Raw genomic sequence first — 22,459 nt, 5'->3', positions numbered from 1 at the left:
CTCAAGTCTCTTTCAGTGCATTTTCAGTCTAAGAAACAGCTAAAAGTTAGAAGAAACCACGTCGGGAATTACTAAGCGTGGCGGACTTAAGGTATCTGCTCAAAGTGCATTATACGAGTAGCTATGCGACTGTCATGCTACACCACCAAATGGCTGTCATTACGATAAATATACATACTACTTGGATTTTCCTTTGGAAACCACAAATAAAGTAAGTAGAAACTAGTATATGAGTTATATTGTTACTTCAATTGTATTCATGTCTTGCTGCATTTCATTATCTGTATTTCAGAATTGTTTGACAACCTGCTGAAATGTGTAGAAAAATTTGGAAATATATTCGCTTTATGGACAATAGGACAACCAGTTTTGATACTGACAGCACCTGAACATATAAAGGTAAGACAAAAAAAATTTTATGCTTTTCTTCAAGGCCATAATCATCAGTAAGTCCCAAAGAAGAATACGCAAAATGGTATGATGGGAATAGTAACTAGCCAATGCAACCAAAATAAGGAGACAAACCAAAACCCTTTTGTCTCTTTCTTCCTCAGATCAACTCATGCATTCAAGAGATTAATTCTCTCGTTTTACCCGTTTCTGGGTCTTTTCTTCACTGTAAATGTTCAATAAGGTCCATTCCACGCAGGGCCAAACTTAACCCTATTGGACTGACTGCTTCTAATCGATCCCCGCGCTAGAGTGTAATCTACTCTCTGCTTGTAAAATACGCTCAAGAACAAGTAAAAATATACGATTTTCTTTACTATTCCAATGATTGTAGCATCTAGAGAAACGATTTTTCCCAAGTTGAAACTGATCAAAACTTACTTAAGACCACCAATTTGGTAAGAAGGTTTGAACAATTTTGTCCATTGAATCTAAAATTAGCATGAGTTTGAATATAGACAAAATTCTAAAAGACTTTGCAGAAGAAGTAGCTTTCTCATAATAAAAAGGAATAATTAAATGACTCATTTATGGTTTATGAGTGTGAAGTCAATTTTAGAACTTCAAAAAAGCATAATTTATTTCTAACACACTTAAATTTTCATTTTTTCTAAAAATCTCTCTCTCTCTCTCTCTAAATATATATATATATAAGCCGGTATACGGACAAAATCTCGCGGCCGAAACATCGCCGCCCAAAATCTCGCCGGCCAAAACCTCGCGGGACAAAATCTCGCCGGGCCAAAACCTCGCGTGGCCAAAACCTCGCCGCCCAAAACCTCGCGGGACAAAATCTCGCCGGGCCAAAACCTCGCGTGGCCAAAACCTCGCCGCCCAAAACCTCGCGGGCCAAAATCTCGCCGGGCCAAAACCTCGCCGCCCAAAACCTCGCGTGGCCAAAACCTCGCCGCCCAAAACCTCGCGGGACAAAATCTCGCCAGGCCAAAACCTCGCCGCCCAAAATCTCGCCGTGCCAAAACCTCGCCGCGAATGAAACTTTTATTTAAAATTTACCCAATGTTTCCTAATATGCAATTCCACATTACAAATAATAATAATAATAATAATAATAATAATAATAATAATAATAATAATAATAATAATAATAATAATAATAATAATAATAATAATAATAATAATAACATACAAAACATCGTGTGCGTGGGCTTTCTCGGGTTATTGCCGTTTCCTCCCACTTTCTTTATTCGACCATTTCCTTCATCCTGGTCATCTACGTCTCCTTTAACCTATAGGACATAATCAAGGGACGTCGTAAAAACTCATATATTGTTTCATATTTTCATAAATATTATTAGATTTTTGTTAAAATTTTAAGTTTTTGGATGTTCCAAAGTTCACGAAACTAACCTCGTTAGTTGTCATTACTTTCCTTATGCAGACTTTCTTTCCCTATAACCAGTTTAAAAACATCCTGTCGCCCTACCTTCACATTGAAATCCTCTAATACAGAAATAGAATTTTCATATGGTATCGCGGGACTTGGTCAAATACCCGTGATACTTCTTCTGAAACAGCGTATTTTATACCGTCATCCTTATCATCTGTTGGAACATTTACATTTTGGTCAGGCGAAATTTTGGGTATGGCGATATTTTGGGGCGCGAGGTTTTGGCCCGGCGAGATTTTGGCCCGCGAGGTTTTGGGTGGCGAGGTTTTGGCCAGGCGAGGTTTTGGGTGGCGAGGTTTTGGCCAGGCGAGGTTTTGGCCCCGCGAGATTTTGTCCCGCGAGGTTTTGGGCGGCGAGGTTTTGGCCAGGCGAGGTTTCGGCCTGGCGAGATTTTGGGCCGCGAGGTTTTGGGAGGCGAGGTTTTGGTCCGCGAGGTTGTCGCCGCGAGGTTCTGGCCGCGAGGTTTTGTACCCAAACCATATATGCCAGTTCAGTCACTAAAACTAGTGACTGTACTTTTCAGAGATGACATGAAAAGGTTAGTTACTTGTAGGCTTACACGTATGCAAAAATCTCCAAACACGTAGGCCCTGATTCCACGTCAAGGCAAAAATCTTCAAGTCTAATGGAATTTGGTAGGAAGGTGCTTTAAGGTCTTGGTTATATGCCAAATATGCTTCAATATCTCCATTTCTTGCACTTCTATGGCCTCTCAAGCCACTGATTTTCTCTCGGAAGTCGGTGCATTCGGTTTACAACGCTTGGGAGAAGAATCTACACACGAAAACAAACAAACAAAAAAGTTTATGTGGCATTTCGTTAAATTCGGCGTCGTTTCCGAGTTACAAGATGTCCCAAATGGCGGGAAAACGACGTATGACACCCCATTGCGGACAAAGAAAAAGTGCAACAGCAAACAATACCAAACAGTTTAGAGAAAATAATGCCTGAATGACACAATAGTGTCAGAAGCAGGGCAGTAGAGACGCGGCGCAATGAATTTCTCAAAAAGGTGGGAGGGAATAATGATGTCGACAGACTGACATGCGGAAACTGGATGCAGAAGACGAGAAACAGTGAGCCACGGATGTATGATACATAACCGAAAACATTAGGAGTGATCAGTAGCGCTTCGGCAGGGGCCAAGGGGCACTTGCCCCAAACAGGAAAATTGTTCTCCGAAAAAAACAAAAACAGTGATATTGAATACATTTCTAATGCGAGCAAGGTGTTACGCAATCATAATGTAGTCTACCATCCCGCTCCCCTGACTACCGCTGTCAATGCTTAAGAATTCTTGTTTATATTGTCAAAATTGCCTCGTTTGTGAGTGAGTTTCATGAGAAAATCGGCTCTCACCTGCAGGATGTAGAAACAGGCCGAGAATATTATTTTAAAATTAACTATGACCTATGCCGTGGGAAAGGGTGGGGAAGGTAGCTGCCAAGGCCATTTAAGTATAGATACCATCCCAGCATTCACCTGGCCGGACTAAAATTCCTTCGGGAACTCCAATCAGGATGGTCGGACCAGGAATTGCAGTCATCCCAAATGCAACCGCATGCTCTACCAACAGAGGTACAGACTGCAAGAAAGGACTGTCTGTTCCTCACACCTCAAAACTACCTCTGCATCCACTAAAAGTTATATTCTCTGTATGGTGGAACACAGCCATAGCCTGGGGGGTCGAGCGGGGCGATTGCCCCGAGTGCTGATGGCAAGGAGAAGCTGAGCGAGCAAGAAGAAAGATAAAGTGTTGGAAATGAGTACATGATGCGTCGCCCCGGAAAAGTATTGGCGCTCTATTAAATAAATGTTGTTGTCGGTTTCAAAGAAATAGATTTGTTAAAGATTTTCTTGCTCGCTACGCTCGCAACAGTTCCGTTAACTTGTTCCCCCACTTTTAAAATTTACTCAGAAAAGAATGTCAAAGTTTTGTACTAGTTTTGTACCGTTTTGTACAACCAAAAAAAGTTTTATACCACGTCCATTAACCAGTAATGGACGATTCAAAGTGCGGGAACAAGTGAATGCCTGTTCCCCACCATAACGAATTTTCCCGAAAATAGTGTCAAACTTTTGTACTAGTTTTGTACCGTTTTGTACCACCAATAAAAAGTTTTGTACCACCCCCATTAGCCAGTAATGGACGATTTAATGTATGGGCCCAGAGTTAACTTGTTCTCCACCATAACGAATTTTCTCGAAAACAATGTCAACAGTTTTGTATACTAGTTTTGTACCGTTTTGTACCACCAATAAAAAGTTTTGTACCACGTCCATTAGCCAGTAATGGACGATTTAAAAGATTTTAAGTTCGTTATGGTGGGGGAACAAGTTAACGCTAGGTCCCAACTTTAAATCGTTCATTACTGGCTAATGGACGTGGTACAAATCTTTTTATTGGTGGTACAAAACGGTACAAAACTAGTACAAAACTTTGCCACTATTTTCGGGAAAATTCGTTATGGTGGGGGAACAAGTTAACGCTAGGTCCAGACTTTAAATCGTCCATTACTGGCTAATGGACGTGGTACAAAACTTTTTATCGGTGATACAAAACGCTACAAAACTAGTACAAAACTTTGACATTATTTTCGAGAAAATTCGTTATTGTGGGGAACAAGTTAACGCTGTGTCCAGACATTAAATCGTCCATTACTGACTAATGGAGGTGGTACAAAACGGTACAAAACTAGTACAAAACTTTGCCGCTATTTTCAAGAACATTCGTTATGGTGGGGGAACAAGGTAACTCTGGGCCCAGACACTAAATCGTCCATTACTGGCTAATGGAGGTTGTACAAAACTTTTTATTGGTGGTACAGAATGGTACAAAACTAGTACAAAACTTTGACATTATTTTCGAGAAAATTCGTTATGGTGGGGGAACAAGTTAACGCTAGGTCCAGACTTTAAATCGTCCATTACTGGCTAAGGGACGTGGTACAAAACATTTTATTGGTGGTACAAAACGGTACAAAACTAGTACAAAACTTTGACATTATTTTCGAGAAAATTCGTTATGGTGGGGAACAAGCTAACGCTAGGTCCAGACTTTAAATCGTCCATTACTGGCTAAGGGACGTGGTACAAAATATTTTATTGGTGGTATAAAACGGTACAAAACCAGTACAAAACTTTGCCACTATTTTCGGGAAAATTCGTTATGGTGGGGGAACAAGTTAACGCTAGGTCTAGAGTTTAAATCGTCCATTACTGGCTAAGGGACGTGGTACAAAATATTTTATTGGTGGTATAAAACGGTACAAAACCAGTACAAAACTTTGCCACTATTTTCGGGAAAATTCGTTATGGTGGGGGAACAAGTTAACGCTAGGTCTAGAGTTTAAATCGTCCATTACTGGCTAATGGACGTGGTACAAAACTTTTTATTGGTCTTACAAAACGGTACAAAACTAGTACAAAACTTTGCCACTATTTTCGGGAAAATTCGTTATGGTGGGGGAACAAGTTAACGCTAGGTCCAGAGTTTAAATCGTCCATTACTGGCTAATGGACGTGGTACAAAACATTTTATTGGTGATACAAAACGGTACAAAACTTTGGCATTATTTTCGAGAAAATTCATTATGGTGGGGAACAAGTTAACGCTGTGTCCAGACATTAAATCGTCCATTACTGACTAATGGAGGTGGTACAAAACGGTACAAAACTAGTACAAAACTTTGCCGCTATTTTCGAGAACATTTGTTATGGTGGGGGAACAAGGTAACTCTGGGCCCAAACATTAAATCGTCCATTACTGGCTAATGAAGGTGGTTCAAATCTTTTTATTGGTGGTACAAAATCGTACAAAACTAGTACAAAACTTTGACATTATTTTCGAGAAAATTCGTTATGGTGGGGGAACAAGTTAACATTAGGTCCAGACTTTAAATCGTCCATTACTGGTTAATGGACGTGGTACAAAACGGTACAAAACTAGTACAAACTTTGACACTATTTTCGGGAAAATTCGTTATAGTGGGGAACAAGTTAACGCTAGGTCCAGACTTTAATTCGTCCATTACTGGCTAAGGGACGTGGTACAAAACATTTTATTGGTGGTATAAAACGGTACAAAACTAGTACAAAACTTTGCAACTATTTTCGGGAAAATTCGTTATGGTGGGGGAACAAGTTAACGCTAGGTCCAGACTTTAAATCGTCCATTACTGGCTAATGGACGTGGTACAAAACTTTTTATTGGTCTTACAAAACGGTACAAAACTAGTACAAAACTTTGACATTATTTTCGAGAAAATTCGTTATGGTGGGGGAACAAGTTAACGCTAGGTCCAGACTTTAAATCGTCCATTACTGGCTAAGGGACGAGGTACAAAACTTTTTATTGGTGATACAAAACGGTACAAAACTAGTACAAAACTTTGGCATTATTTTCGAGAAAATTCGTTATGGTGGGGAACAAGTTAACGCTGTGTCCAGACATTAAATCGTCCATTACTGACTAATGGAGGTGGTACAAAACGGTACAAAACTAGTACAAAACTTTGCCGCTATTTTCGAGAACATTTGTTATGGTGGGGGAACAAGGTAACTCTGGGCCAAGACATTAAATCGTCCATTACTGGCTAATGGAGGTGGTACAAAACTTTTTATTGGTGGTACAAAACGGTGCAAAACTAGTACAAAACTTTGACACTATTTTCGGGAAAATTTGTTATGGTGGGGGAACAGGCGTTAACTTGTTCCCCCACTTTGAATCGTCCATTACTGGTTAATGGACGTGGTACAAAAGTTTTTATTGGTGGTACAAAACGGTACGAAACTACTACAAAACTTTGACATTCTTTTCTGAGTAAATTTTAAAAGTGGGGGAACAAGTTAACGGAGCTGCTCGCAACACAAACGTTTCAATAAGAGTCAGAACAATTTTTTACTTATTACTTAAAGTTATTATATATGATTTCTTAGTGACGATGTGATACACATGCCACCAAGTAATAATGACTTATAGTGTACACAGGAGAGCTTTCAAAATCAGAAACGGTCAAAGTCTGAAATACGTGTTCGGCGTTTTGATTGTGATAAGAGTTCGGATAGTTAATCTCTCTTTTCTGCCGAATCGGATTAAGCATGACGGTGAGAACGAAGGTATGAAAATCAGAAGGTTGAAGACACACAAGCAAGCTGCTATTTGAGCGGGAATATTAAAAATGAAGATAAACAAGGCGAATAATAACATTTTTGAACTTGAAGCAGTTGTAGAATAGGAGCTTAACAGGTCAGAACGTAACCCAATGAATTTCATCTTTTTCAAAGACTGATCACTAGGGAACGGAACTTTGTGTGCTAAAAGCTTGGAAATATTTATTTATTTATTTTCAATAAATTTTGAAAATATGTGATAGAACCAGAAAAATATGTGACAAAAATAAAAATATTTCGTAACAGAAATTTAAATATGTGTATTGTAAGCTTCTTAAAAGTGAGTTTTAAAATGCTTATCTCGTAGCGAGCTATTCTTTGGAAGCTTTGCAGTGGCCACTATAGTTTTCTCCAAGTTCTCTATTGTAAATTTGTGACGATTATCTCTAAAAGCATCTTATATTGCGAGAAAGATCGCTTCATGTCACAAGAAACAATTCTCGTATATTTAAAACATGAAATTTCGTTAAAACATAAATTGACCACATCTTTCTTCACTTCTTCCAAAACACGTGCCATCTTACTCAATGTTTAAAAAACCTTTCTTTTTTTAATGTCTGTAAATATAGACATAGAGGTACTTATCCACTAGCTTCAGTAAGTTTTTTTCAGTTTGATTTCTACTATGAGGATTTAGCCCACTGTGTTCGATACAACGAGAAAGAAAGGACAGGTTTGTTGAAGTGAATGCTAACTCGAGTTTTAGGGAGGGATCTTTTAACAGTTTTTGCAGAATTTCTATAGACGGTGCTTCGCCTTTGTCGACATCATTTATGATAAATAGGAATTGTTCAAAGTTCTGAGCATAATACTCAACAGCATCCAACCAAGTACTCCATCACGTAACTACAAGCTCGGGTGGAAAAGGATTTTTTGATTAAAAATGACTATACTTTTAGGTCAGTTGATAAAACTTTCTCTCCATTTGAAACTAGTTTATCGACCTTGGGATAAAGAACGCTTATCTTTTCACATATTCTATGGAACGAAAGAGCCACAAAGGTAACATGCACCATTTTGGGATAGCCAACGGCAAGGCCTACTGCAGCTTTTTCCATGTAAGCTGCAACATCCGAAACAAGAACATTGTCAGATTTTATGCCTTCTTGCCACAACAGCTGCATTGCTTCTTTGAAAAGTCTTGCTATCGTTACATGTGTAACAGCCAGTAGCGTCTCCTGACGTGGCTATTAGGGCGTTGGCAAGAAAGGAAAAATATACACAAACATAGGCAAAACTAGATTGGGAACTCCCTTTCTCCAGGAGCAAAGATGGGCTCACCCTCATTTTTTTACTGATCAAAAATATTGTGATAAATTTACCTCAATTTACGCATAACTATTTTAGTGGTATTTGCATTCGACATACTAGTATTGAATAGTGACTATACTTTGCCCATCCATCGATTTTTTGAATATAATCTGTACCTGGAAGTTCTAGCAAATTTTCGAAAGTAAGGAACCATGACCGTTCCCGCATAATGTCCTAGTTACGCCAACCTATAAATAGCAATTTTCTTCTAACAATTTAGTCAGCAAATTATAAAGATGAATCAAGCAGGATGTTATTACGTAAGGAATACATTTAATTATAATAATTATATAAGTAAATATACCCTCAAAATAACTGGCATCTCTAGCATGTAAAATTTGGAAAGGGGGGGGGCATCAAAGAAAGTCTTACTACCTAGCCAACCTGTTTATTGTCTTCGATTCCATTTGTTACCTTTCTGCTTACCTTTACGGACCCCCTGAAGTATATCAAGAACTCTGTTATAATCGTTTCACAGCCTGAATATTATATTCTAAATAAATATAATTATTATATTTATATGCTATTCTGTCGTTAGTAAATAAATTAAATTAGAATAAATATTGAATATTTTGTACTTCAAAATATTGAAGGGGGAACGCGTCCCCCCACCAGAGACGCTCGTGCTCAAAATATGAAACTGAAAATCAAAAACAAGCAATTATTTACTTACAATTACTTTAATTCCAGCTCGAGTCGTCCAACTGGATTTACTTTCTTTGTTTAGAAACCTCTGGATTACTGCTTTAGAAACAGTAATGGGGGCCCTGAAACCGTAAGTCTTGAGGATGACACACTAACGACAAAGTAAATGAAAATAGGGAAAGAAAAAAGCAGAATGGAAAATCGTTCTGTAGCTTAACGTCCAAACTTTTTTTTTTTACATCAACTGACACTTTGAACACAACTTGGATCGAGAAAAAAATTATGTTTCTTTTTACCGTGCTCCTTACATGTATTTTAGGAAGAAATCGATTGCATCCTTAACTTATGAATTGAATGATATGTTTAGCAATAAAGTGCGTAGATCATACCTCCTCTCCCCAAAAAATGTATTTCGTATTGTTGAAAATATATGTACATTCACAGATAAATCTACAGACTTGGCAACGCTTGAGACAATCAGAAAACTCAAGACGTTGACTTCCTAAACAATGCCTTGGATCATAGAAGCACGAGGTGAGAAACGCGAAGCGCATGCGCAATATCAGTCTTCTAAAGCAGTGAAAATTCAGCCAAAGCGTTGCCAACGACTTACTCGCAGAGCTGCCTCCTAAAAACATGACAGAGACCGCACAGAACTTCTCGGTTCTTTTGCACTTCAACAGTTGATTCTGTCTCGTTGAAAATAAAAAGAATCCATAGTTCTGACGATCCGTTTAATTAAATTAAAATACTCTTTTCTTCATTTTCGTTGGGCGTTAACACACGACTTGCACACCCAGAGAAGACGCTACTGGTAGCAGCAGATAGCTCTTTACACACTAGCAAGTAATTTTTCGTCAACACAGTTTCGTCATCATTCATAGCATTCCTACAATCACGTTTCCCACCTTTCTACTACTGGATTCTGTAGTTTCGTCCATACATGAACAAATATTTTGATGTGCAATTTCCAAGCGAATATTAGTAAAGTTAGCTCGTAACACCTGTGCAAATAAGTTTTTCGCAATGTTTATTCGTCAGGCAGTTCGAAGTTCGTATATTTCTTTAATTTGAACAATGGAATATCCACGGATACAAAAGCTCTGCACACGTCAGTTGAAAAAGCGGACCATTTTGACGGTTCACCAGAACTAGACACAACTGGTTGACCGATAAAGGCCTATTTCGCTCTATGTTTTTAAAACGAAAATTCTTAAAATATGTATTTACATACGGAAAATTGGAAAATATCTGTTTTATGTAAAAAAAAAAAAAAATTGCTGTTGTGACATAAAAGGATATAATCAACATTTCAGCAAAAGAAAGAGCCTCTATCTTGCTGCAGAAAAAAAAACATTTATTTACCTAAAAATCCGTTCTCTACTGATCACTACCAGTGATTTTTTTTATTCCATTGACATACGAAATGCTTCCGATTTGAAGGAATTAATTGGGATCATTTCTCCATCAACTACTTGTATGGCCAGGATTTTTTGTGTATACGTAGCTATTATTTGTGAGTGTGTGTGATATTTCTATCTATCTATCTACATACAAAAGATATACACACATTATATATATATATATATATATATATATATATATATATATATATATATATATATATATATATATATATATATATATATATATATATATGTGTGTATGTCAGTTAGTGTATTTTTAACATGCTAATTAATATTAAGTAACCCTAAATTCAGAATTCTCATTCATTAAGAAATGAAGTAATTACAATAATTTCAAACATACGTAGTAGTTAAACTATATTTTGGATTTTAAGTACAAACGTTAAACATACTCTTCACCTCCATCGATCAAAATTAAGAAATTCACAGATTCCTTCTGAACTTCAGTTACATTTCTCAAAATATTTCTTACCGTTTAAAAAATCTAAATTAAAATTGCATAGTTTTTTTTTTTACCGTAAATAATCGAATGCAATTTGTGTGTTCACATCATAATAAAATTACAAGAGTTTACAATTATTACTGGAAATTGATGCCCATTTCGTATAGAAATGTCATTCTTATAGATAGTATGAAACGTTATAACTGTTCTCGAAGTAGATATGTATACAACCGAAGGTAGTTTTGTCAAGTTTAACAAAAAGTCCAAAATAAGCCTTTAAAAACAGCTCGTACACACACTAGTCTGTCCAATTAGCTTGATAAAAATTCAGCGTAGCATAACGACAAATCTTTAGCTACGAGCTTGGGAATTGTCGGCAAGTGGTGCATTACAAGCTTCTTATACCTAGTCAGACCATCACTGCTCACGTCTACCCCAGCAGTTGCAAAGGGTGCACCATGCATCACGGAGAATTAGCATTGGTGAATCGCAAGGTTGTGCTGTTCTTGCACGACAATGCTAAGCCACACATGACAAAGAGGACTCGGAAGTCAGACCCTTCAGTAAATCTGCTGGGAGATATTGTGACATTCACCATATTCACCGGATCTTGCGTCAACAGATTACCACCTGTTTCATTCCGTCGACAACTACCTTCGTAGGAAATCCTTCGCAAATGAGAGACACCTGTGGAATATACTCACAGACTTCTTTGCATCAACTACGGTCGACTTTTATCACCAGCTATGATGCAACTGCAACCAGGTATGGGACGTTGGCAAAAGGTGTTGGATGCTGATGGAGATTACTGCGATGCCAAGAGGTACGTGCCGTCCATTGTATTGTTCTTTGTTTATAACTGCTCTAGAACGGCCAGAACTGTTTTGGTTATCTTGTATTATGTTGTATACTGCACTATTGAATGGTAGTGAAGCACTTTGTACTATCCCTCTGCTTTCACTGATCAAATAACGAGTACAGAACTAGAGTGGGTTGAAATAGATATAAAATGCGTTACACCACATTGAACTAAGTAACAGTGGTAGACAAGAAATATGTATATTAATATGTATTAGCACCTTCTTGCTTCAAGGTCCGCAGTGGTTCAGTGGTAGAGCGTTCACCTCTGGTGTATGTGGTTCGTGGTTCGAACCCAGCTCGCACCAAGTGAATTTTGTGGTGGACAAACACCGTGTGCGTGGGTTTTCTCAGGTTCTTCCGTTTCCTCTCACTTTCTACATTTCATTATTTCCCATCATCACCGTCTCCTTTAACCTAGCTGGCATAATCGTGGGACGTAAAGCCTAAAAATTTCATTTCATTCTTATTTCATTTCATTTTTTCTTCTTGCCTTCGACGACATCTGCCGTCTGGTTGGCCTTGCATTTGTTAGCTAATTTTCAGATCATTTCATTATCTTGTCATCCAAAGTACACAACACTAGCAACTTCAGATGTCGAATAAAACAATAAAGGTAATGAAACTAGAAAGACGTCGACCCAGAATTCTCGGCGAAAGAAATTCCAGATCTCTTGTTTCCTCATGCGAAGATTCAATGCTTTGGCCCACCTACGCAGTCACCGATGTGTGCCCACTAGATGTAAAGTGAAGACAGTGGGTACAAAATCAGAAAGAATGTTGCGTGCAAGCAACGGATAATAACAACGTTCTGGTAGATGAAAGCAAATGATCCAAAACATCATTATTAACGTTAGTATTACAGCTTTGTACCATTGATTAAAATGAGTATTATTTAATTTCCAGAAATGATTTTTTTAACTCATTATATTATGCTGAAAAATGTATTGTGAACATAAAGAAGAAAAATACAAGAATAACAAAATAACAGTTCATCACAACAGTTATACCTTGAACGTGTTGAATAATTCGTTGTAACAATTCATCCATAAATGTTCAGTAGTTCGGACAACTAACAAAACGTAGACAATTAACATTGAAATGCATAAGACAGGCTTTGATCCCGATCGACTGAAAAATGTAGCACCGAATTTCCTGAAATTGTTCTTGTGCGTGTAATCAAGTAGTTTGCATGAAACGATTAGCCTTTTTATTAAGCTTAAACTAATATCTTGCATTCAATCTACTTTAGATTCAGGATGCATGTAGTAAACGTAACTTCAACTTCCTTACAGATTTATTTACATATATTTGTAGTTAGCGTATTGGCTGGTGACTTACAATATCTTAACGTTATTAAGTTTACATTTTGCTTGCTTGTTATTTCTATTTAGATATTTAATAACAAACTTTATTTTCATTTTTACGTAAATCAAATTTCAAGACATGAAGCTGACACTGGAATCTCCCAATGTTCTGATATTCCAATTCCAACGAAATAATCATTTTAAAATTTTTATATTATACATATGTAAAAGTGCACTTATATTTGAATATATTAAACATCATTTTCGATATTTTATATTATATTTGCAGATAAATTGTTAATTTATATTGAACGTACTAATTTCGTATTAAATTATTAAATTATTTTTTCTATCTTAATTATTTTACTGATAACCCGTGCAGAATACATGTTATACAATATATATGTTCAATGTATTTTCAGGAACAGCGTCAGCGTTAATAACGTGTAACATTACCTTAATGAATTGTAAAACCAAATGCATCATGCAAATTGATCAACAAGACAAAAACCAATAGTTAGTCAATAGCTACAACAATTATATGAAATTGATATCATATACTACGTTACTATAGGAAGTTGACATGTGTAATGTTTACCTATAGTTGTAATCCATTCCAGATATTATTTGTTTTAGACGATCGTTACAAAATTAAAAGAAGGAGAGAGGTTCCTTTGAGCTAGATAGTATACTTAAAGATTCATGATGCTGCGTTTATTTATTATTCATATATAGGAACTTGATCATACATTAAAAGTTTAAGCCTTAGGTAACTTTTCGGCTGCTCACAAATCTCGCACAATACCCGCGGTGGCTCAGTGGTAGAGCGTTCACCTCTGGTGCTAGGGGTCTCGGGTTCAAACCCTGCTCCCGCCAAGTGAACTTTGTGGTGGACAAACACCGTGTGTGTGGGTTTTCTCGGGGTTCTCCCGTTTCCTCCCACTTTCTTCATTCCACCATTTCATTCATTACTCATTATCACCGTCTCCTTTAGCCTAACCGGCATAACCGTGGGACGTAAAACTCAAAATTTCATTTCATTTTCCAATCCAACCCGAATGTACCTAGGCCCGGCCCAGCCCGGGCCAGAAAAGTTTTAAAGATTTTCGGCCCAAGTCCGGCCCGGCCCGATAAGTTTTTCAAAATTCTTGGCCCAAGCCCGGTCCGGGCCCGATAAATTTCAAAAGTTTCATTTGGTAGCATTTTTTACGGGCACACTTCTTCAACGTTTGCCTTTATTCTAATTATCGTTTAGGAATAGAAAGTATAGAAATAGAAATATAACATTTTACCATTGACCTTTCGGTGACAGCGGGGCTGTATAAAGAAATGTTTTCAACAGGTCAAAGGTATTCTTGGCCACGTGTGACCTAGCATTGTCCTGGAGCACATTCGTCTTATATCTCCGCCGGACACTGTTAGCCGTACATCTGGACCCTGCGATAAATTCCTAAAGAATGCACTCCTTTTGAATGATGATTAAATTAGTTAACAGATCGTTGCTCTGATCTGGAGAATCCATTAGGCACCCGACCACGCTGAACAAGTTTTCTCTACTGAGAAGAGAACATTAATACCGTTCACTATAAGTACAAACTGAGAATTGTACCATGGCATCTAACGGCAAACATATTTCTCTACTTCAATTAGATATAAGACCACAAGTGAATCCCGTTTTCACTTGGACAATTCTTATATTAAAAGATAAGAAAGAGAGGAGATGAAAATGGAGACGATAATGAACTAAGTAATACCTGTGTACTTACGCCAAAGGAAGCGATTGGCAGATGACCCAAGCCCAGTAAAGTTCTTGATTTCAAGCAAATGACCTCCCAATCACAGTAAAATACTATTTATAATTATGATATATTTATTATATTCCATGAACTAAAACAGTTTTAGGACTATAGTTGCTTAAATTTACAATTCATCATTTCAGGTATTGCTTTCTGGTCATCAACATCTAGATAAAAATATTTTTTATATACCAATGCGTACTGTTTTGGGAGGTGGTCTCATTACGTCAAGGGGTATGTATTTTAAACTTAGAATAATTAAGTATTCACTATGTAATAACAACTAAATTAAGTGTTGAATTAAGACTATTATTTTTGTCAATAGTGTATTTAATATTAGGTTGGTCGAATGAAATATCTGCGCCCAGGTGCATGATTTCCGAAGTACATAATAATGTTAAACTACAATACCTGGTTACTCAAAATAGTAACCGTCTGCAACCACACACTTTTGCTATCGCTCAACCAGCAGCTGAATTCCGTGGCGGAAGAAGTATGGAGTCCATGATATGAAGAAGTCCTTAAGCGCATGTTGCACCTAACGTTCATGAGGGAAGGTCTTCTTTTCCGAGAAGTGTTCGGGATTTTGGACTAAATAATAGTCGTGGGAGAGACGTCAGGACAATACGATGGACGAAGAAGAGATCTTTTAACGTCCATTGAGCGATGTTTTTAAGTGCATTGTCGTGTAACATGAGAACATCATGTTTTTTTTTTTAACATATCTGTGCTTGCGGGAAAACTTCCAGTGTATTTAGGGTGTTCAACACTGTGGGGTTTCTTCTCGACGGAAGAAAACATGACGGATCAACCCTGCCATAGATCACCATATCAGCAATAACATCTTCTGGGAGCTTTAAAAATCGTCCTAAACTTTGATTAAGATCCAAGCACTGTCTTTGTCCATTTACGATTATTGTAGTACGAGCATATCCATTTTTCATCAAAAATGACAATCCGATGGAGGTTATTCCTTGCACTAAAAAAATCCTTACACTCAAAGAACTACATATCTCCCGTCAGCGATTTTTGTTGGTCGGTGTCAACTCATGTGCCACCAATGAGCAAACTTTTTCATCTTACCGATTGTATGGAAACCCCGAACGACATTGGTATGAGGTATGGCTAAGTCATCTCCAATGCCAATGAACACTTTTACGAAGATCTACTTCTACGCTGTTCTTGTCGAGATCATCATCTAATCATGGTGTTGGTCGGTACCCACGGAGCTCATTTTAAAGTACTATGTTACTAGAATGAAATCTGATAATCCAGTGGTGTATGCCCAGACCAAATACATTGTTAATCTTCTTGTGGTTTGTTGTGCAGACTGTCCGAGTTTGAAATAGTAAAGAAAAATCACTCACATTTGTGTTCATGGTGAACTTTCTCCAGCAACCCACTGTCTCGTGTTTATCTGGGTACCCGAGCCTGTTTTTGGGACGCGTACACAGCTTGTGACGTTACAGGCGTGACCTTACTCCATCTCTGTCTTGTTACTGAGATGAGTTTCCCATCAGAGGTCAAAGCGGGTATTTCATTCACACCAATCTAATCGAAATAGGGCAACATTTCAAATAGATCTAAGCTAGGAATTATGCTTATAAGGAACAATTATTCGTACAAATTTTCCTATTGTAGCGTTCAAAAACTCACTGCATGTCAATATTTTACGAATGAACTTACCAACGAGAGTATGCATCCTAACTTCTTGTTTTAAATTATATAAATACAGAACGGAATCTTTAATATGTTTGTACAAAATAAATTGAAACTTTACTTTAACTTGGCCATTTATCTTAAAATTACTGATTCACTGATTGGTTTGTATTTAAATCTTTGTCAGGTGCAAGGATTTGTATTTTAATTTAGCATTTCAATTACTGTAGTAAGTTCAATGATCTCTCACCGGGAATCGAACCCGAAATCTCGGGCCAAGAGTACAATTACTAGTCACTAGACCTGTGATGAAATAACGAATAATTACTCAAACAAAGCCAGAGTCCATGTCAATGTCCTATAATCTAGCTCTTTTTGGAGGCGAGATAGTGTGGTAAGGAAAGGTGTATACTGTAAAAGTTGATTTTACATGATGGTCTGTGCACCTGCCAACTGAACTGAGTTCAAGCCCCGGTTATGGTTTGGAGCCACGTTAATAGTAAGTCCTGTAATTCATAACTTCAGTGTTATGTAAGGACATGAAACAGAAAGGCTTACGTTATTCAAATAAATAATATTCGAATTGAATACTGAGAGAAATTTGGAGGGGAATTGTTTGAGGCGAAGAAGATAAAGGATAATGGTCGAGTGGAACAAGAAAGAAGGAATCGAAAAATAATACAGATTACATTTATTTTCATAACAGCAGAAATTTATAATTGACTTACTATATTTTCACTTAACGCTTCTTTCAAAAGTTATTATTACTAAATATACGGCATATATTTTAGATTACGTAATTATAAGTAATTGTTTTCTTTTTCATTTTCAGCTAAAAATTGGAAAATAAATAGGAAAGTGATTAACCCTGCATTTAACATCCCACTACTTGAGAGTTATATTCCTAAAATGGGAGAAAAAACAAAAATATTAATCGAAAAACTGAGGAATGTACAGGACAACTCATCTGAAGTTTCACGCATGATTCATATATGTTCACTCCATATTATATGTGGTAAAGCATTGTTTTCTACTTTCTGTTTGATTTTGCGTCATGTACCATATTTACTAACTTTGCTGTGATTGCACGTATTATGATGTTATGTAAGTTTTGATTATAGAGGATAGATATTCAACGATTTCTAGGAGTGTTCATTTTTAGTGTCAATGGTTTCATATAGTGTTCTGGGCAGATTCTTTTCAGATTTTATTTCGATTATTCATATTTTGTTTCTTTTGCGGTTTAGCTCGCCCTGGAAAGTAAGCTTTGCTTCACCTAGATTTCGAAACTATAAAGCAGTGTGTCAGTGAATATGTAATGCGATCTTATTTTATTTATTTTTTTTTCCGACGGCCTATCCAATATATTTTTTAAAATTTTCCATTCTCTTTGTTTCTTATTCTTTTCATTCTTCTCTTTAATTATTACCATACTTTTTTTTTTAATTTTCTTCAAAAATATACTGTTATAGTTTTTGTTGGTAGATATGTTCCTTTCTCTCTATTTTCCTTACTTCTAGACCTTTAAATACACTTTTTAGTACATTCTATCTGGACTTACAATAGCTTGTGATGTAAACAGAGCTTTAAAAGGAATTGTGATTGCGTACTGCATTATGAGCCTTGTGGCACTGTCTTATAGAGCACACGCAGTGTATTATCATAGAAATTCTGGATTCACTAAGAAATACGTTTGCCCTTGGAATGTAGCAACATATTAGAATAAAGTATTAAATGAAATATGAGAATAAAATATGGAAGAGGTATTAATAGATCCTGACTATATTAATTAACTATCAAACAAGGACAACCAATGTCTAGACAATAGTATGAAAACAACATCCGGACGGATTGTAGGAATGCGATCTTAGGTTTCACTTTAGTTTTAATAATAAAATATTTTTCTCTCAATACTTACCAAATACGTATAAATGCTGAATGGCCCATAATTGAGTTGACTCTAACAGTTATTAGACTTTGGGTTGATTAGTGCGGTAGCAACTTGGCTACAGTTCTAGTAGTTCCCATAATTCAGTTGACACTATCAGTGACAGAGTGAGACTTTCGTGTGAGGTGAATTTGTTCATGTGAGCCCTGTTGTTGTTATTGTTAGTTAGTTGATGTTAGTTGAGAAGCAATTAATAGAAAATTATTTACAGAAAAGCTTGTTTTTGTACTCCGAATGTGGTGCAGACATGGATGCACCACATTTGAAGCCATAATTATGGTGATGTTAAATTGTTTTTGGACCGTTTTCCAAACATCGCACCGCAATCTTGCAAAATTATTTGGAAACTCAATAAAAGATCGAGTAACATCTTTTGCAGGCATAACTTGCATAATTGAGTACTATATCTATTTTTTAAAAAAATTAAAACATGTTATGTGTATCACTTTCGGTTTGTATTTCACATCTGCATTAAAAACGCAATTTTGCCAACTTACAGACCATCTTGCATTACAATATAAACGGGAAACTGGAAGCAATGAGCGTGTTTGAGGGAGGGGAAGAAATTGCAACTAAAGGAATCTAATATCAGGTTATGTGAAAATAAAATAATAGGATAAACTGAGTGAGTTACAAAGAGAAAGATTTTAACATTACTGAATATTTATTTTTGATTGTCTAACAATATATTATGTGTGCTTGAGCATAGTGTGATTAAAATAAGTATTTGGTTCGGAAAGTTGATCGTAGAGAGGACAATGATTGGGTGGAGAGTGGGAGAATAGTCTAATTTTAAACCAAAAATGAATATTATATTTTAAGCTCAAAATAACACTATAACACTATACTACCAGAGGTGTCCGAAACGGTAGTGGAAGTCATAATGCAAACTGCGGCATTGAAATTTTATGAAAGCGGGAAAGACTTGTTAAAATAGTTTGAACCAAATAGCAAATAAAGATTTATATGAAACTAAAATAATTTGCAAGGAAAACACGTTTGAACCAAAGCCCACTTGGAATCAGGATCATTAGCGGTAGTTTAGAAATGATACTGATTTGGGGGGGGGGGGTTATCACATCAATACAATTAGGGGTTTTGGCATGAAGCTAGGGCCTGAATGTCTGGAAAGAGATCACGACCCAAAGTGCGTCATTGAATTTTCAGGAAGTCGAAAAAATAAGCACTCACTACCAAGTAGTAACTAAATGTTTGAATAAAAATTTATCAATAACCATGTTCTGATAAAGAATGTGCCTTAAAGGGTTGTTACTGAAGGAAAGAACCTTTGAAAAAGTTTAGTAAAAGTAGATACGGTTTGCGTAGGGGTCACATCAGAAGAATTTAGGGGAATATGTCATGGACCCCTGCAGTGAACAATACACCAATGTGTTAATAGATCCAATAAACCTATGTAATAATGGTTGCACCGAACGGCATGAAAGTTTGTCTCAACTTGTAAAGCTACAGCATTTAGCAAATTTTTAATCAGAGAAAATCTAAAGCGATTGATTGTCACAAAATGGTTAGCAGTAGCCATTTTTCCTATTCACATTTCAAAATATCTAATTATCAATTACATTCAATTCAAAATATGTTTTGGAATTGAATTAAATTATTTATTTATTTAATCTTCTTAAAGAGACGATGATGGGAGTTAATCCACCAAAGGGAGAAGCTAGAAGTACAGAACTTGTGGAAGGATTTTATGCGTAAGTATAAGCACTTATACCTAAGATATAATGTGTGTTTGAGAATTGCTAAGTTATTGTTAAATAGAAAAGTAATTGCACGCCCTGTACTAATTAAGAAGAACATTTTATGCCATTAAATGAACAGAGTTATGTTGAGGTGAGAGATTCACATTTCTACACATAAAAAGTGGTGTACACAGTAGTTAGATTGGCCATTCCTACTACAAACTATGGAAACAACATTTTGGAAATATTGTTCATTAATTCACAACTTAAGTTTTTTTTTACTATAATATTGAAATTGAAACTTAGAGCATTTTAACGCCATTCAAGAAAACATATTTTGTTTTGCAAAGATATCTTAACGTTACGTGTTTTGTAAGGAAGAAAACTCTTATATGTGCAAAGCCTAGTCACAAATTTAATAATACTACACTTAAGACAGTTATACTGAGTCAGCTTATAACCTATGCATTTATTTGGAATTAATGTAATCTGACATTCTTTGCTTTTCTTTTTAGAGCTGAGAAATTGATGTTTTATCGCATGAAATATCCATGGTTTCTGCCTAATATTACTTTTAAGTTCTCGGATAAGTATCAATTAGAGCAAGATTACAGACGAATTCTTCACGCATTCACTGATGAGGTGAGCATCTATTTCATATAATCTCTATTCTATTTCTGTTGTGGCATCTCATCATATCAGGCTAATGTTCGATATATGATGAATGTGTATGTTTTTCTTTGCAGTTGTATAATCATGTTAGTGATATGATGCCTACTCCGTAATTGGGTTTTCCTGGGTTTCAAACCTGGGGCCGGACACTTTGACTAAGATGTTGCAAATATATAAATAAACCACAGAAAATAGCTTAGTCAAGGCTTTTTGACAAGTGAAAAAATGCCGAGCAAGAATTTCTCATTTCCTCTTTCCTTTTCGAGGCAGCTATTGTGTCAAAGAAGATTTTTCATTTCAAGATATTTTACAAACACGTACATCATTCTCTACACGCTTTTTGGCTGTCAAAAAAAAAAAAAAAAAAAAAAAAAAAAGCCGTCGGGAGTATAAGCAATTTCTTGTAGGTCGAATATCACTTCTCATGCAAATTGACTTGTCATTATTAATTCGATTATTTAACTTAAAAATGGTGTATTTCTCACCATCGAGTGTACCTTTCACAGATTATCTTGTGGACCCCAGGTTGGGAAAGTCTGGATTAGACCAACATCACATGGCTATTAGTCTCCATATTTTTTTTCCTTTCTCTGTTCTGTTGACGGTATATATATATTTTTTAACAGGTTTTAATTTGGTATGATAAAGTATGCAGTTTTTGACTTTTATCTTTGATTTTTACACGTCACTTGAATATTTACTTGGAAGCAATGTCTATACGGTCTATTTCTATTAGAGAATACGCATGTTGATCTGTAACTAAATGGAGGAAACATGACTGTTTGATCACTGATTTATGAATGAATGCTTTCAACGAATAAATTTCACATCATACTAATGGAGACATTAATAAGAAGTAGTAATATTTTTCAATTTATACTTTACGGAATCTAATAAATCTGTTTTCATTGTTCTTTTTTAAAGGTTATGAGTGAGAGAAGGAGAATTTTGAATGAACAGAGGAGTAATGATGCTACAGAAGTTGATGACGTAAATTACTCAAATAAAGGTATAACTTTAAGTTTGATAGCATTTCTATTCTTTTAAATAAATGTACTTAGTATTTGTAGTATTGAGAAGAAATTAATTGAAATTAATATAGATATTACAGAAATAAAATGTCAAATAACCGAAGAATGTAATTTCAACAAAAGAGAATAGACTGGCAAAACTTTATTATCAAACCAGACCTATCAAAACATTGCAGAGGCAGTATTGGGTTGCTACAAGAAAACGTGTTTCTGTTTCGCCAGCCTTTGTGATCACGTATGCCAGCGTATCAACAGCACTTCCTTACTGAATACATATAGAATTTGCAATATTTAATTTGTACAGGATGCGGCAGCGTTCATAGTAGGATATTAAAAACACACCATCAGGCAGAACTGTAATTTATTCATTACCTCTTATGCCAATTAATAGCTAAAGGTATGTCATTTACTAATGTGTAAGTCATTGTCTATTGCGTGGATTACTTTTTGAATATGACTCCTGTCAAATGATGTTCCCTCTGCACAACACATTCATCTAGGCGGCGTTGGAAGCTTTCCATAACTCGGTGTAACGTATTCCTTGGGACATTGCAGACGGCAGTTCTGATGCGATCCTTCAACTCAGGAATAGTGGCACAACGTGTTCGGAACACTTCTTGCTTCAGGTAGCCC

General features: G+C 36.2%; 1 protein-coding gene across 1 annotated transcript in view; it reads left to right on the top strand.

The window, feature by feature from the left end:
• The window catches only part of LOC145687628 (cytochrome P450 4C1-like), a 41,306-nt gene that overhangs the window by 570 nt on the left and 18,277 nt on the right, over positions 1-22,459 (top strand). The window contains exons 2-4 of the mRNA XM_081761121.1: positions 20,066-20,135; positions 20,639-20,765; positions 21,720-21,804. Coding sequence (XP_081617247.1) covers positions 20,066-20,135; positions 20,639-20,765; positions 21,720-21,804 — 282 coding nt within the window. The remainder of the gene's footprint in view (positions 1-20,065; positions 20,136-20,638; positions 20,766-21,719; positions 21,805-22,459) is intronic.

Source organism: Thermobia domestica, chromosome 1, assembly GCF_964235325.1.
Source record: "Thermobia domestica chromosome 1, izTheDome1.hap1.1, whole genome shotgun sequence".
Classification (NCBI taxonomy): Eukaryota; Metazoa; Arthropoda; class Insecta; order Zygentoma; family Lepismatidae; genus Thermobia; species Thermobia domestica.
Note: the sequence above shows the minus strand (reverse complement) of the source record. Positions and strands in the feature narration are given on the sequence as shown.